Below are 15,827 nucleotides of genomic sequence, written 5' to 3' on the forward strand. Positions count from 1 at the left end.
CCAGCCTCTAAGCAGAGGTGTGCCATTTGTATCCATGTGCTAAGGAAAAAGGCAGAAGGGGGAGAGCATCATTTTAATACGTGCACAAGCAAAACAGCACTGAGCCCAGCACTGCAGCATCGGCGGTGATCTCGCACTGCCTGAATTGTACAGAGGGGGAATGTTAAACAGCACAGAGGTTCTGCAGGGGAATCCTCATGCAGTCCACTGAGCTGTGAAAATGTTAACCTTCTTCAGCAAACGGAAATGCTGCTTTTTATTCATAAACTGATAAGTTCAAAAGCCTCCTCTCTTTGTGAATGAAGAATAGACACACTAGGCACAGGAAACAATTAGTCCTAGCTCTGAAACTGGTCTGGGCGCTTTCTGTAAGGTTTTTGTTTTGTTCCTTGACTCTAGAACTATTTGTTAGATTTAGAAGTTCAAAGCCTGGCTCTTAGCACCACAGGATTAGACAGTTTAAGTAGGAGCATGCAAATCAGCTTAGTAAACTATCTGAACACAAAATGTTAGACTCCTTATGGCATCTGGAGGGAGTGATCACAAGATTGAGGCGATTGCTTTCCGTGGGCTCTATTATGCTAATCAGCCGTGCTAAATTGGGTTTCCCTTTCTCTCCCACTCCACCATCTCCCTGTACAACATTGCTTTTACTTCTGGCTGGTTAGGTTGTCCAGGGGGCTGAAGATTTCCTCACTTTTCTACCATACAGTAAACAGGAGGATTGCTTGTGAAAGGGAAAAGGGGAAACTCAGACCATATTACTATAATTGTTAATGTGTGGGCTAGGTACCCTGTAGAACAGGTGGTAATGTGGGGGACCTTTTGCTTGCATATTAGAAGAACCTATGCTTACTCCTAGCTTTGAATTGCCAGTAGCAGGCAACAGGGGGCCTATAGGAGAACCATTAATACACTATTCATTTACAGCATTTGTTTGTCCTGAAACTGAAAAAAAAATCCTTCTGGAATTCAACTGCCTCTTCTATATACTATGTGCTAGTAATGCTCTCTGTCCAGCATAACTTTTTCCTCAAAGGTGCTAGCTGGTGATTGCCTTGTTTGGTGTCAGTCCATAGTAATTCCTGGTCAGCTTCTGGGTACTTTTCTGTTGCACCTAAGAGATGACTTATATTTGTGTAGGTTATCTGCTGTGGCCAGGCTTTGTAATGCTTTGCACACAGGGCAGATGAGAGTAGTGACCAGAGAATGCCTGCTGACAGGAGTCACAGTCCAGGATGAGCAGGTCAAGGTTCATTATAAAGTGACCTGGGGTCTGTCTTATGTATAAAACAAACCTGATAAAACCAGCCTTTGTCTTACTGTTCCCAGAGCCCATCCCTGCTCTCTCCTCATGGCAGCGAGACGGCTTAGACTCAGATGAGGCTCGCCTTTCCCCGCAGGCCGGGCGCTTGATTCGCCAGCTTCTGGATGAGGACAGCGATCCCATGCTGTCCCCTCGCTTCTATGCCTATGGACAGAGCCAGCAGTACCTGGATGATACAGAAGTGCCTCCTTCTCCTCCCAATTCTCATTCCTTCATGAGGTGGGTTGTGACTTGCCGGTGCTGCCTTTTACATGCAGCTGCAAAGGGTTTGCTGCGCTGCATCAAGCAGCATCTCTTTGGATTGGCTGTGCTGTGTTGGGTTTCTGTCCCTACTCACAGGGAATTGATACTTTATAAAAAGTTCTTTGTAGTTAATTTCTGGGTTTGTGCATTAATATCTAGGGCTGTTAGAGCATCTTTTGCTATCTGTCATTGCAGAGTAGCAACATAGCATTTTCACTTTTGTGTGCCTTATCTTTATTCACACAAAGCTAAGTGGCCTTCTCTGCATCAAGATGTACTGTGGCTGTTTGGATAAGCTCATCCTGCAATCTCTGCTCTTGGCAGGAGACGGAGTTCATCTTTAGGATCTTATGAAGATGACAGAGAAGACCTTACGCCTGCGCAACTCACCCGGAGGATTCAGGGGCTGAAGAAAAAGATCAGGAGATTTGAGGACAAATTTGAAGAGGAGAGGAAATACAGAGTGAGTCTCTAAGAGTTAAGCATTTATGTGGAGATGGATGCATTAGCAGCAAAGGAAAGGGACACCAGGGAAGTGGGTCAGGCATACAGAGGGACACCAGATAAATATGCCAAACACACAGAGGGGCTTGAAAGCTTTTATAATGAGGAAAGGAAAAAAAATAGCAGACCAGAAATCTGTATGCATGCACACTGAGCAAATTACCTTTCCAGGTGTTATGCAATATCCATGCAGCACAAGAGAGGAAGGCTAATGAACTCATAAGATTTCGACCACTGCTTAAGACAGCATGTAGGAATAGCTGTGTTCAACTTCTGTTGTTTGTTTATTTATTTAACTTCTGCCTATGGGAAGCACAGTCGCTGGTCTCATTTGCATGATGGTAATCCCACCACACCTGTGCACTGTAGAGGAGAGAGAGCAGCTGCCTTCACTCCTGAGCAAGGAACCACAGTCAAGTGCTGCTGAGCAGCAGTGGTGTGCTGGACTCTTAATTGTTCTGACATGCCCTTGTGAGAAACAGAAAGCTTCGTAAGGAACTGTAAATCTTTGCATGTGTGCATCTTTGGCTATCTAAATGGCAAAGAATTGCTCTGGCATGCAGTAGGAAAGGCTGAAAAAAATGCTGCTGTAGCCTAGAATTTAGGTTATTTGGTGTCTTTGGATGTAAGGCAGCCTTTAGTGTGGATACATGAGTCATAACACTTTTCTGTGCTGTTCATGCTAGGTTTCCTCTATTTTAGAGCTACCCTCTTGTTAGGAAACAATAGCCACAAGGATTCCAGTGTGCATCCGGCCCTCTGAGTCACTCCTACCACTTAATCATTGGCATCACATGTTCTGTGTTTTCTAAAAAGAAAATCCATTTCATGATGCCCCTAAGACAGAGTGTTGTGACAGGCAGGAGCAATTAAAGCGAGGTCTGAAATGGGCTGGTCAGAGGTGTGCCAGTCAGAAGCCAGTGCCTGTGTTCTGTGCTGGGTCCAAATTCCATTGTACCCCTTTGTGCCACCCACTTGTTTCAGTGAATCACTCCTGGTGGTTTAACGGAGATTCAGCATGGCTTTTCTTTCTTCCCAGCCTTCCCACAGTGACAAAGCAGCCAACCCTGAAGTGCTCAAATGGACAAATGATTTGGCCAAATTCCGAAAGCAACTTAAAGGTGAGCAGCCGCCACTGGAGCACCTTTGGGAGGTTGCTTGACTCTACCTCATTTAGATTTGATGTGAGGCAGTGATCCTGACACTGTCACATTTTAAAAATGAAAAATTGCTCATCTTTCCCTGCTCAGAGTCAAAACTGAAGATCTCAGAGGAAGACCTTGGCCCTGTTGTGCGTCAGCGCAGCAACACACTCCCCAAGAGCTTCGGCTCTCAGCTGGAGAAGGAGGAGGACAAGAAGCAAGATCTGTCAGATAAATCTGCCAAGCCTGCCGTGGAAGTGACCCTTGACTCCATCCAGAAGAAGCTCCAAGAGAAACGAGCAGAGACAAATCGACCTGAAGACATTAAGGTAAAATGTAGACAGGTTAGATTTAGGCCTGTACGTGCAAGTAAGTTACTTGTAGCTGCACAGTCACTTGTGAAAGTGTTGTGGTCTTCTACATTTTGTTTAAAAGTCTGCAGCCTTTAGTCCGGGCTCACTTGCTTTAGTTGCTTTCCCTCTGGCTTTAGTATCTTGATTTTTTCCCCCAGAGCTCAGTTTCTATTGTATGTCATCTTGTGTTCTTTGTCTGACCCTTGCATATTCCTAGTAATGTTTCTGAATTATTGCAATTTTTTCCTGCCCTGTTTTTGGCTATTTCTGTTGTTCCATCCAAAGGTCTTTGTCAAATTCTGAGTCTTCCAGTGCTTCTGGAGATTGTGTCATCTGTTTGCTTCTTGTTCACTCCAAAACTGAATGTTATTCTCCCAGGGTGTGTTACTGCTAACCTTCAGAGTTTCACACTGAGCTCTATTAGCTGCTGTAATCTCTGAGGGTTATCAGCAGGGAGGTCTTCATGTCTGATGTGAGCTCCTGAGGTTTGGGCAGCCTTGTAAATGAAGTCCTTGAGTCTGGTGACGTGTAAATTGTGCCCTGCCGTGTAAGAGTGAGGCAGACAGCATTATCTTTTTTTTGCTAGATCTGCAGAAGAAAAACATACAGTGTGTGTTTTGACTATTTTCTGACTGTAGCAAGAATCCGCAGCCTGGCCATTTACAGAGGGACTGTGATAGTACTTGGTGCTCTGATAGGGAGAGAAGGCTTGGTGTCAGGCAAATTCAGTGGGGGAATTTTGGCCAGCTTGGTTAGAGAAGTCTTCTCTAACTGTCTTCCCTTTCTTTTTTGGCTTTGTCCGCTCTTGTCTGCTACAGCCTTTCACTCCATAGCAGAGTTTGCAGAAAGAGACATTCTGACTGCACTTCAGTTCTTGGTAAAGTGTGTTTGTGACAGTCAAAGCAAAGGTGACCAGCTTTACAAGAGGTATTGGAGTTTGTCTCAGATTTGGAGAAAAAGAAAGGAAATGTGTTCTGTTGTAGAATTTACATTTCAGATCTTAACTGAAAAACATCCACCGTCATTAAAAGTTGCATAGTGTTGTTTTCTCAAAGCACACTTATAATCTGTAAACCCACTTTAGGTACGTAAAATACTTTCATATGCAAAGTTTTTGTGTTTAATCTGCCTGCACTGAGCATAGGATTCTACTCACGTTAACAGTCTCTTTGGCAATGTAGCTGGGAAGGTAGAGATGAATCTCTAATATTGATGGTATGACATGACTTTGGTTATGGCACAGATCAGTGTTTTTTGAGTCCAGGAATCTGATTTTTTTTCTTTTCTTCCTCCCTTTCTCTGTGCCACTTTTCACAGGACATGACACGAGATCAGATAGCAGCTGAAAAAGTGGCTCTTCAGAAGGCTTTGCTGTGTTATGAAGGCATTCATGGCAGACCGGTATGTACTGCAGCATTTTTTTAAGGGTTTTTGTTTGTTTTTTTTTCTGAAAGTACATCTTTCTATGTCTTTGTCTATGATAAATGATGCCCTTAATGCCCCTTTCATGTCAGGTCAGTAGAACTTCTTGCTCTCCAAACTGCACATGCACCCTCTAATCCACCTCCCTGATCCTTCAATTCCACAGCTGCTGAGTCTGTTCCAGGCAGGGTGATGTCCTCACACATCACTGGGCTGGACAGACACCTGCAGGACAGAGCCTACAAGCTGAGTGGCCATTATTTTGACATTGTGCTTAGCAGGTTCCACAGACATCCAGTTTGAGGCCCAGTGGTCAGTGTGCATGGGAATAGTTGTGCGTGGTCCCCCATCCAGCCAGGAAGTTTGCAGTTTTTTGGTATCAATGGTATAATGCCAACTTATTTGTGAATACAGAGAATTAAGTTTTGTCTCCTGTTGATTCCTGCTGTGGCAGAAACACAGTGGCTTCCAGGCCATGAAGTTGGCTTTTTATGAGTCCCTCCTTTTCTTTCACTGATGTCATTATAATCTTTGTGACCAGCTATATAGGTAAAGTAACTTAATTTCAGAGTGCTACTAATCCCCTGAGCAGTGGCTTGGGAGCAGCAAATTACTGCTTATAAAGAATACTTGATTAGTGCAGCTCGCAAATGTGTTATTCTGCTGCTGCACAAGATACCTGATCTTTTCCTTCCAAATTATATCTTCCTTTATCCAGTGTTTTAAAAAGTCTCACTAATTTATGTAAATGCCTTCATGGAGTGCTAATATTGTACAGTCACAACTGTATCAGCAACTGAAAATGGCACAGTTACATGAGAGGACAGGCAGATTTGTTCTTATGTAGAAAAAGGGCAGCCCAAGGGAATTCACTTAACCTTCCCTGTGTTCTCTGTGAGACCAAGTCTTTTTTTGCTGCTTTTACAATTATATAAATCAACAGTTGGCATCTTACTGAAGTGAACTCACTTCAATCTGTTCAAAAAGATAGCAAGCCCAGAGACTATCTTGCCAGCAGACTTTTATTTCCACCTACCTTTTTCAATGCTTCATTTATACAACTGCTTTTGAATTTGTTTTGTTTTGAAGTAAGCTGTCTATACCTGGTAACACTGAACTGCATGGCAAGGAAGACTGATCAGCTTTTGCTGTTCCCAGCTCCTGGCAGAGCAGTAGTGGAAAAGTACTGAGAGCTTGAGGAGAATGCGGATAGTTCAGCCAAGGTTTTTTTTTTTCCTTAAAGATATTTAACTAAACAAGAAAAACAATGGAGCTCAGATTTATTGTGCAGCTGGGTCTTTCTGCACCAGTGATAGATGAACCTGCAAAGGTGGAACTGAACTGTTTTAGTTAAGCCAAAAGTCTGTCTCTGCAGAAATTCTTGAGCTGCTCTAACAATGCAAGCAATGGTCTCTTCTCAGCTGCTGCTCTTTTGCCACGTGGAGCGTGCCCCAGAGTTGTGTCAAAGGCTCCATTATTCTAACAGTCTCTTTGCATTTTGATGTTCTCCCAAAATATACTTAGGTTTTACTGGTCTTACTTATGTTTACCTAATGAGACAGTATGCCCATGTACTAAACATACTTTCAGAATATGCTTTCTGTAAGGTTTGCTGGTGTAAATGAGCTGCAGGACAGGCTCAGACTCCATACACTTAACTTCCAACGCCTGTATTAATTATCTGTATTGCTCCTCCACACTGATACTCAGATACTGAAGGATGTTGTTTAACTTTTCCATTCTTCAACATACCTAAGGACTTTGTACCCATTCCAAGGCTTATGTTTATTTTTCTGTACAGAACAGTGCTGTTAATCAGCTTTGAAATGTTGTTAATTGAAGGTTTGATTCTCAGCCTCAACATAAGCCTCATCATAGTCTTGGGGTTTTTTTAAGTAGCAGACTGTCTGAGCCAACAGTAGTGCTGTACCTCCTGTTCCACAAATTGCTAATCTTGTAAAGCTAGGAATTATATTATATATATAATTTAGATTACCCAGTTTCTCTAGTTGTATTCTGGATGGGTTACAGAGAAATGTCCAAAGTTGGAGGCAACTTGCTAGCCAGTACATTTGCGTGCAGGCACATCAGCACAAAACTCAACACAAAGAGGACTGAGTGAATTGTTTCATGCTGCTCACATCCCTCTAATCCATGTGAGCTGCTTACTCAGTGAACAGGCAGCTTGAGGCTGTCAGGAATTGGAGCCCTGCTGTGCCTTGGGGGTGTGGGACATTCAGCCCCCAGAGCTCAAGATTGCCCATCTACATCCCCCTTATCAGGCCTGGGGGTATTTTCATTGAACCAGGAAAGGAATAGAGATCTTCCTCCTTTGCCTCCCTGTTCATTTGCCCCCAGCATAGGCTTGGTTATCAGGAGGATACCTCCGGATTCTTGGAGTTCATCCCTGCCATCCCACTCCTGGCAATTCTTACTTTCTGCCCCTCCCAAGCCAAAACTGTCTCTTTCTCTGGAGGGAGGATGTAAAAGCTTTAGAAAGATTATGCCAGTGAAAGTTAACTGCAGACAAAATAAAAGGCAGATTAAAATTGCCTCACTGTCTCGGGCTGTATTCCCTTTTCTCCTGTTTCTGTTGTAGAAAGAGAGACTGCACAAAGCTCCCTGGGGGTTACTCTGTTGATGCTGGTTTTTATATGGCAGTTATTCAGGTGCTCTGGTGATTAGCAGCAAGTAGAAAGACATGACATCAGTTAAAGCTTCCGCATAAGAGCTTTATAATCTAAAGTTAGACAAAAGATCTAGTGGAAGGACTCTTATAGGATGTGGGTCAGACAGTGCTGAATGATGATCAGGTATTGCTGAGGATTTTGTTTGTTTTCTAATGTGCTGTAAGAAAACACTGAAGAAATAAAACCCACCTTGAATCTGAAAGAAAAACAGAAATAACACACTCAGTTTGTAATGCTCTCAAAACTGGGGAGGGAGCACAACAAGCAGTAAGGAGTGAAGGACAAAGCAATATAAGGAACACCTGAGGTGGACATCACAGCACTGTTCTCTCTTCTCTGTGCCACACAGCCCTGGCACCTTCATCCCTTCCAAGCATTGCAGTGAGTCCTTCCCAGCAAAGTGGCTGTGAGGAGGGATGGAGGGCAAGGTTAGGGGGCTAAAAAGAGGAAAAACTGCTGGCTTGTACAGGAAATTAGGAGGAACAGCAAAGCCAGAAAGTCAGCTGTTGTGAAATCTGTAGTTTACTGTACTCAAGGGAAGTCTCCTCACATTGCAACATCCAGTCAGTGCAGCTGCTTTCTCTTTTCCTGGGTCACAAACATGGCTGTTGAGGGCCGGCCACGAGAACAAGGATAGGAAAGCTCATCTGGTGCTTACGGTGGCAGACGTGACTGCAGGTACAGAGTGCTGCCTCCACAGGTCATTTTGTGCTGTGGACATCTGATCCCTAATTGGTCATTTAAATCACCTGTCTCTTACAGCCCCTTTACAAGACACCCCACACAGCTTCAGGTGGCACCAGGCAGGTGCATGCAGTGATGGATAGGATTTCAGGGCTAGTGCTGCTCTCCTGTCATCCCCCTACAAGTCTCTTCGAGCCACTCAGATTGAGGGTGATCACAGGCACATGAATTCTATGTAGAGTATTTGTTGCAGGCTTCATGGGTGTCTCCTCTTTTTCCTTTTCAGGTTACCAAAAATGAGCGGCAGGTGATGAAGCCGTTGTATGACAGGTATCGCTTGGTCAAACAGATCCTCTCCAGAGCCAACACCATCCCTATTATTGTGAGTAGAGCACTCTTTTGTGGGGCATTTCTTTGGTTTCAAGCTGAGGAAGCAGAAATCACCACACTTTTGCTTACAACACAATCACTAAGGCTAAGTCCCAGCCTCCCTTATCACTCAAAGATCAAGCAAATGAGTGAATCAATGACACTCTTCATATCAAAGTTGGGCAAAGCTGGTCAAGGGACTTTAGTGCCCATCTGTGAGCCACAGGGCACATCTCACTTTGTATTGTTTCTTCTCTTTCATTGGGCTGCTGCTGTTATTTCATCCATCCTCTGTTTGGTACAGCCTCACTTCTTTTTCCATACCAACCCATGCTGAGCTGTAGGTCTTCCATGCTGCTTGGTTCCACAGGGTTGTGTGTACAGGATTCCTGTACACAGAATACAGACTTGAGTAGATCCCACAGGAGATGCCAGGCGTGTCCTTGGCTGAAAGAAAGGGCCCTCAGTCTTCTAACACTTAATTTGTATTAAAGAGATCCTCTAAGTGGTGGATATTCCCTCTTTCAAGGTGGTGTTTTGCCACCAGCAAGGAACCCAATACACCCCTTTAGGGAGAAAATTCACTGTCTTTAATTTTAGACAATTTGTGTAGTCCAGTTTTTAAAAATTAATTAATCTAAAAAACCCCCACAGAATACTTCAAGCCTAACTATGGAAAGAGAGTTCTTGTATCAAAGTTCCTGTTTACTTTGTCTGTCATGTATAAACCTTTTTTTGCTTTTCCTGAGCAGTGCTCATGTCCTACCCGCTTTCTGTAGATGGCCAGTGAAGTGAACAGGCTGGCGCAGCATTACGCAGTGCAATGTCACTGAGCAGTAGGGCTTTTTTCTGCAAAAGCTGAGAGGTGTTCCTGGTCCTGCCTTTAAAATGAAAAAAAAAGCTGTTCCTCCTGGAATATGCAAAATAGTCCCCAAAATGTGTGCTGTGAAGACAGTGCTGGCAATCGAGGAGGAAGCTGTGTAGGTGTGCATGGGCAGTTTAATGCAAAGCTGTCAAAGAGAGCCCAGGTCCTGTTAAGACACAAAAGTGAAAATCCAGAGGCTAGCAGAGGAGGAGAGATGGGACTGCCTTTTTTTCCTAGTTTTCTGAGTGAAAACAATGAGAGGTTCATAGAGAGACAGGATGCATTTGAAAATCCATCTCTACATCAGTAGGTACTTCAGTGGGGAATCGGGCTCCTGGAGAGCCTGGCTGAGCTTACCCTGGAGCTCTGGAGAGCCAGCCAAATGCTCTGTGTGTGTATGGGCCTCGGGCTGGGGATTATTTTCCTGCAGCCTTTGCCTCATAGTCACTACCCAGCTAATAATTATCCAAGTTTCTTTTTAAAAACAGATTGGCAGTGGTGTCCTTTGCTAAGCAACATCCTGAGAGAAACCAGCCCAAGGTTCAGGTGGTTTGCCAGGCCTGTTTTTCTTCCTTGAGAAAGATATTTCTCCTGGTGGTCCAGCGATGAGCTGAGAGTGAATGTGTGAGTGAGAATGAGCTGAGAGCAGTTGGTGGAGGAGAAAGGGTTTCACAATGTAACATACTTGTTAACACCTGTCACAGGGTTCCCCCTCCAGCAAGCGGAGAAGCCCTTTGCTGCAGCCAATTATCGAGGGCGAAACAGCTTCCTTCTTCAAGGAGATAAAGGTGAAGACCTCCAGCTGCTAACTAATTGCTCAGTTTGCATCAACTTTCCCCTTATACCAATGAAACAGAATGGTTGATTGATTATTTTTTTTTATCAGTGTTGATTTTTTTTGCAGTGTCCTCCTGAAAAATCAGTAGCTGCTTTAAGCCTCGCCAATTCTGATCAAATTCTTCCCTTGTTGTAGATAAGACTACAGTGTTTCCTTGGCTTTGCATTCTTTCCTGTCCTTCTCCTTTCCCCTCCATCTGCACATAATGTATTTTATTTTGCTTAAAAAAAAATTTAAAAATCACAGTTACCCATGTACCTTGCTTTTTTTCTTGCTTTCCTCCTTTCTTTTAAAAGACACTAACTTGTTTTGCAGTAGTTTCTCTCACTCCCAGGCTCTGTGGCTTGCTCACACCACCGTGGCAGGAATGAGCTCTCACAAAACTAACCCTCGCACATGGAGCCAGCCGGGGCACTTATGGGATCCTTACCTGCTCCCCTCCACTTGTTTTATCCAGGCTCTTTTTCACCACCTTGTGCAGGGCGTTTTTAACTTAATGAGGATGGAAGTAAGACTAGCTTGGTTCTGCTAGTTGATACTTGGTCAGATTTGGATGGCAGGATTGTTGTGTTTCTTCTTGTGCTGTGTGGAGTAATAATTTGGGGTGGAGAAGATTGCTATGATACTGGGCCTGCCCCTGAGGAGTAAAGTCCAATGGCAGACCAGGACACACAGTGTGGAGCTGGGCCCTGGCTTGCTTTCTGTGCCCTTGCAGTGTAACAAGGGAGAGGAGTGCTTCATTTAGGTCATATTTCTGTTATCCAGCCAGAGCTTGGTTAAATGTAAGTACTGCAGACTTAGAGATCTGAGGTGATTGAGCCCAGTGGATTGTATATTAATGGACTATTTGAGGCACATATTCTTTAATACCAGATTGCAGATTGAAGATGTTAAGCTGCTGTTTGGAAGCTGGTTAATGATCACTGAGCTTCTTAGTATTTTCTAGATAACTGCTGGATCAAATCTGCAGTTCTGGTCTGTTGGGGAGTGTTTCTGTTTGATTCTGTTTTTTTTGTTTTAGTATGTCATTTTTCTCCACCTCTACTTGCAGCCAGTGTGAGAACTTAGAGCTGTCAGTTATGGTGATCTCTGATGGCCAGCACGGGCTGGTGCTGTGCCAGGGCAGCACCAAACCAGTCCAGCAGTGTCCTGTAGGGAATGCAGACCTGGAGGGTTTCTGGCAGAAGATCAGGATGACAGCCTTAAGCGTGTTAACATGATGTGCCTATTAACACTTAAATGGGGCTCTGTGAAGCTGCATCTGGCAGCTTTATATTGAGCTACACTCAGAAGTAAGGAGAGGAAATTAGCAAAAGGCCCCAAAACTTAGCTTCTGCATAGGTCCACTATGGGCAGGGAAATATTTGACAGGCCATTGACAATGTCAGTATTTGTGTGTTTCTGGGTGAGTTTTTCTTGAAGCATTTGGGACAGTTGACTAAAAACTTGAAAGGTGTTTTGAGGTGACCTTACCAAACATTTTGGTACAATATCTTTAATGTTGTGTTGGAAAAGTGGTTAAGATTCTTGCTTTGTGAGAGTGCCGATGATAGGATACTCTGGGGATTTGACATTTTTAACTCTGGAATGCCTCATGATTGCCTAACAATCCAAGCAGGTGCATGCTACGTGAATCTCGTGTATGAAGATCATTCTGGTTCAAGGTGTAAGCGTTGCTGCAGGTTTAAGTGAGGTTCCTATGTGAGACTTTAGAGGGAAGGCCTTAGAGGGCCTTTTCTGTTGGAGTTCTGGCTAAGAATCCTTTTAATTCACTCCTTTGTATTTAAGAGCAAAATTATTTCAGAGGTCTTGTGACAACCAGATGTACATGTGTTGGCTCTGAGGTCTAAATGAAATTCCTACACTTTCTTTTCCTCCTGTGGCAGGAGGCTGGCTCCTGAGCTGCTTGCTGGCTCGGGCAGCACGCTGTCTGCAGCGAGGCAAGACAGGCTCAAGGGTATCTGTGAGGAAAACACCTTGCATCAGTCCCCAGGAGCAGCTTTGTCACATTGCTTATGGCAGTTGTCCCTTTGCTTTCTTTCCAGGAGCTCTCCCAGAAAAGGGCATGGGAGCTCCTCCTTTGTTGCCAGAGAGATTCCTCTAAAGCAAAGTGTGCTGCTTTCACTGCTTAGACCGACTTAGCAAATCCTCCTCCATGGCACAGCAGGATCCATGTTCTCCTGCTGCCCCAGTCTGGGCAGGGTGGTACACCTGGGGACAGGGAAATGGCAGTGAAAGGTGGTCTCCTCTCCCCAGTTCAGCCTGGAGTTGTTGGTAGGGTTTAAGAACAGTACATGGCTGCTGGTTTGTGCTTTCTGTTTAAACTGTGCAGCTGATGTCTGGAGAAATGGGTCTTGTCTAATCATGTGCTAAATATTGCTTCAACTTCCACAAGTTCCCTGCAGATTTTCCTAAGATGCATTCAAATTTCTCTATATCTTTTGTTATTATTGCTACTCAGAACTTCTTCCCAGATAATGTTTTTTTCACCCTCCAGCCTCAATCTTGATTGTAATTTTCAGCCTGTGGCTTTGCAATGTATCATTGTGGCCTAGAGCTTTAAGTTAAAAAGAAAACTCTGGGCAAACTATAATTTAATTTAAATCTATGCATTTATAAATCACTGAGGGTTTAATGGGAGTAAGCCAGGTTTGGTGTTGCCTTCTCCCTTTACTCAAAATATGGGACCAGTCTCTTAGGAATAGTTGAACTATTCACGAGGAATTACATGAAAAAACAAAACCAAAAAAAAGGCTGCTTTTGATCCCAGTGTTACAATATATTTTTGTCTTGAAGACTTCAGTGATATTAGCCCCAAAAGCTTTTAAAGATATTCATGTGCTTAGATCCTTCCTGGCTAGAGTTACATGGCTGTAAAATAAATACATTTACACACATACATACATACTTTACTGTCCATGCTGGCATTTGCTGCTTTCTCTAAGTAGCCTCATTCAATACATTAAGGTTGAAAACTGCCTTCTAGAAACGTCTCTGTACATAAGAGACTGGGCCTTGTTCCCTGATAATTAAAATTATTTCTGGACAGTGTCTCAGGACAAACCCTACTTTTGAGAACACAGTGAATACAAACCCTACTTTTGAGAACTGGTGAATACCAAGTGCAGCAGGGACTTTCAAATCTCATGCCTATAATTTTTTTTTAAAATTGGAATACAACCAATTCATCAGTGTGCATTGAGGAAATGGGAAATGCACTCTGCAGAGTTTCCAGTCCAATTTTTAGTGTAGTCCAGCAAAATGGTCAGAGCTAATGTTTGAACATGTTAGCAGCAGCAGTCCTTTGACACTCAATCATATCCCACATTTGGATAATTGTAAGACTCATCTGAGCTCACTGATATCACTGTATGAGCATTTGAGGTCTTGAGTTCAGCCATTAGAGAGAGCTGTTGAGCTACATCTTTTGAGAGAAAATTCCACATTTTAACTTGGCAGTCTCTATGCTAGGAAATGTTTGCAGGGAAATGCAGAGGATGGCTGGTGTGCTTTGGACAATATGTGTAACATCTGTAAATGGGTTCATTTTCGTCAGAATTCACCAACTAAACAAAGCAACAGGTTGTTCTGAACCCCAAGTATTTTTTTCTCTCCGTTGTGTTGCTCTGGGTCTCCTTAACCAATCTGAGTTTGTGGTGGCAATTTCTCTGTCATGCTTTGGTTCTAGGATGTCTTACTGATGGTCTTCTGGTGTCCTGTGTATTGCTTGGCAATTGAAGTGTTTGCTCTGCCTTTCCACTTCTTGTTCCCGAGTGCATGTGGTGAGAGGAGGAGCCTGTTCCTGAGAAGGAAAGCAATAACCTGTCTTCTGGTGGGGGTTCTCTGTCCCTGTGTGTAGGAAGAAGAGGAGGGGTCTGAGGAGGACAGCAATGTGAAGCCAGATCTCACAATTACCATAAAAACAGATGTCAGTGTGCGCAGCTTCTTGGATCAACTAGAAGATGATGCTGACGGCTTTGTTTCCCCGGTGGATGATAAGATGCCATCTAGGAGCAGTCAGGATATGGGGCTTTCAAATCTCCATGAAGCATCCATGTATGTTGAATTCACAGGCAACTACAAAAAGTTATTTCTTGCTGATATAGCATTTTATTTGTAGAAGAGTGTCTAGGGTTTTTTCTATTTATGATCTGAGCCATAAGTTTTTATGTTTCATTTTTAAATGCAATAGACTCTCATAGGAAGGGGTTTGGGAAGAAACTACCTTGTCCTGATACTGATACTTGGCTTATGCACCTTTGGATTCCATCTCTAAATAGTAACTGCACCAGTGGCAAGCCTTTATTATGAAAACCCTGCACTCCAGAAGGTTTTTCATGTTTTGAAGAGGTGAAATGGAACTAGCTTTGCTAGTTTCAAGTCTGCTGCAAACACATGTGGGTGGTAGCCCTAAGTTGTGACCATTGAATTTGATCCTATAAAAAGTCACCAAACCCAGGCCCATCTGCAGAAGATAAGTTTCATAGAAGTTAGTGGTAAATTGTGAAGTGCACACTTGACCTCCTTAGAAGCTGCAGCTTAAGATTATGATCATTTTGCTGCACTAAATTCAGAGAGCTTTTTGTTTCAAGTAATGTGAGGCTACCAGAGCTGCTTCCAGGAGCAGCTCCACTGCTTGGCATATGTACAACTAAACATCTGTAGGTTTACTGTATGTTTCCTGTTTTTATTGCATTTGTTTGATTTGGATAATCTCATTTATCTTTAAACCCAACAGCCCTGAACTGTTAGAGCAGCTCCAAGAAGTCAGGGAAGAGAAAAAGCGAATCAGAAAAAAATTGAGAGACTTTGAAGATAACTTTTTCCGACAAAATGGAAGGTAACAATTTTTCAGTTGCCTCTTTGTTCTTCAGCTACTTTTAATCTGTTTTGCATCTACTAAGATCTCCAAATACGGAAAGTTACCTGAATTTAGTATTACGTATTTCTTCTTCACATTCATTATCATTGCTTTACCCACATTTAGAATGTGGAAGAGTTATTCAATGTTAAAATAACTAGGTTTTTTTCCCTAGTGATTTCTGTCCTATTCTTGCTTATCTGTGAGCTATTCAGACACTAGTTTTATCAAGTATTTCTGCCTTAGTGTAATTGGTTTTATTTTTTTTAAGAAAATGTCCGTCATTAACGAGCTGATAGAATGTTTGCATATATTTATACTCTTCAATTATCTTGTCTGTTTCTTGCTGCCAGCCATCATCCTTAGGGGCTTTTGTAAAATCATTGAAAATTTAAAATTCTCCTGTAAGCTAAGAGCAATATGATCAAATACCATCTTTCTTTTGCATGAGTGTGCCTGTTTGTCTAAGTGCTGTGGTGCTAAGACAGAGGAGGCTGTATTTTATTTTGCCAGGCTTACAGGCTGACAC

General features: G+C 43.1%; 1 protein-coding gene across 9 annotated transcripts in view; it reads left to right on the forward strand.

The window, feature by feature from the left end:
- FAM13A (family with sequence similarity 13 member A) overlaps window positions 1–15,827 on the forward strand; it is a 121,036-nt gene that overhangs the window by 101,746 nt on the left and 3,463 nt on the right. For 7 of the 9 annotated variants that reach the window (XM_041488235.1, XM_041488236.1, XM_041488230.1 and 4 more), the window contains 9 exons: window positions 1,333–1,546; window positions 1,895–2,033; window positions 3,114–3,195; window positions 3,325–3,545; window positions 4,887–4,970; window positions 8,652–8,747; window positions 10,304–10,387; window positions 14,297–14,493; window positions 15,176–15,277. In XM_041488235.1, coding sequence (XP_041344169.1) covers window positions 1,333–1,546; window positions 1,895–2,033; window positions 3,114–3,195; window positions 3,325–3,545; window positions 4,887–4,970; window positions 8,652–8,747; window positions 10,304–10,387; window positions 14,297–14,493; window positions 15,176–15,277 — 1,219 coding nt within the window. The remainder of the gene's footprint in view (window positions 1–1,332; window positions 1,547–1,894; window positions 2,034–3,113; window positions 3,196–3,324; window positions 3,546–4,886; window positions 4,971–8,651; window positions 8,748–10,303; window positions 10,388–14,296; window positions 14,494–15,175; window positions 15,278–15,827) is intronic. The other 2 variants (XM_041488232.1, XM_041488234.1) reach the window with 2 other exon arrangements.

Source organism: Pyrgilauda ruficollis, unplaced genomic scaffold, assembly GCF_017590135.1.
Source record: "Pyrgilauda ruficollis isolate IOZ18807 unplaced genomic scaffold, ASM1759013v1 scaffold89, whole genome shotgun sequence".
Lineage (NCBI taxonomy): Eukaryota > Metazoa > Chordata > Aves > Passeriformes > Passeridae > Pyrgilauda > Pyrgilauda ruficollis.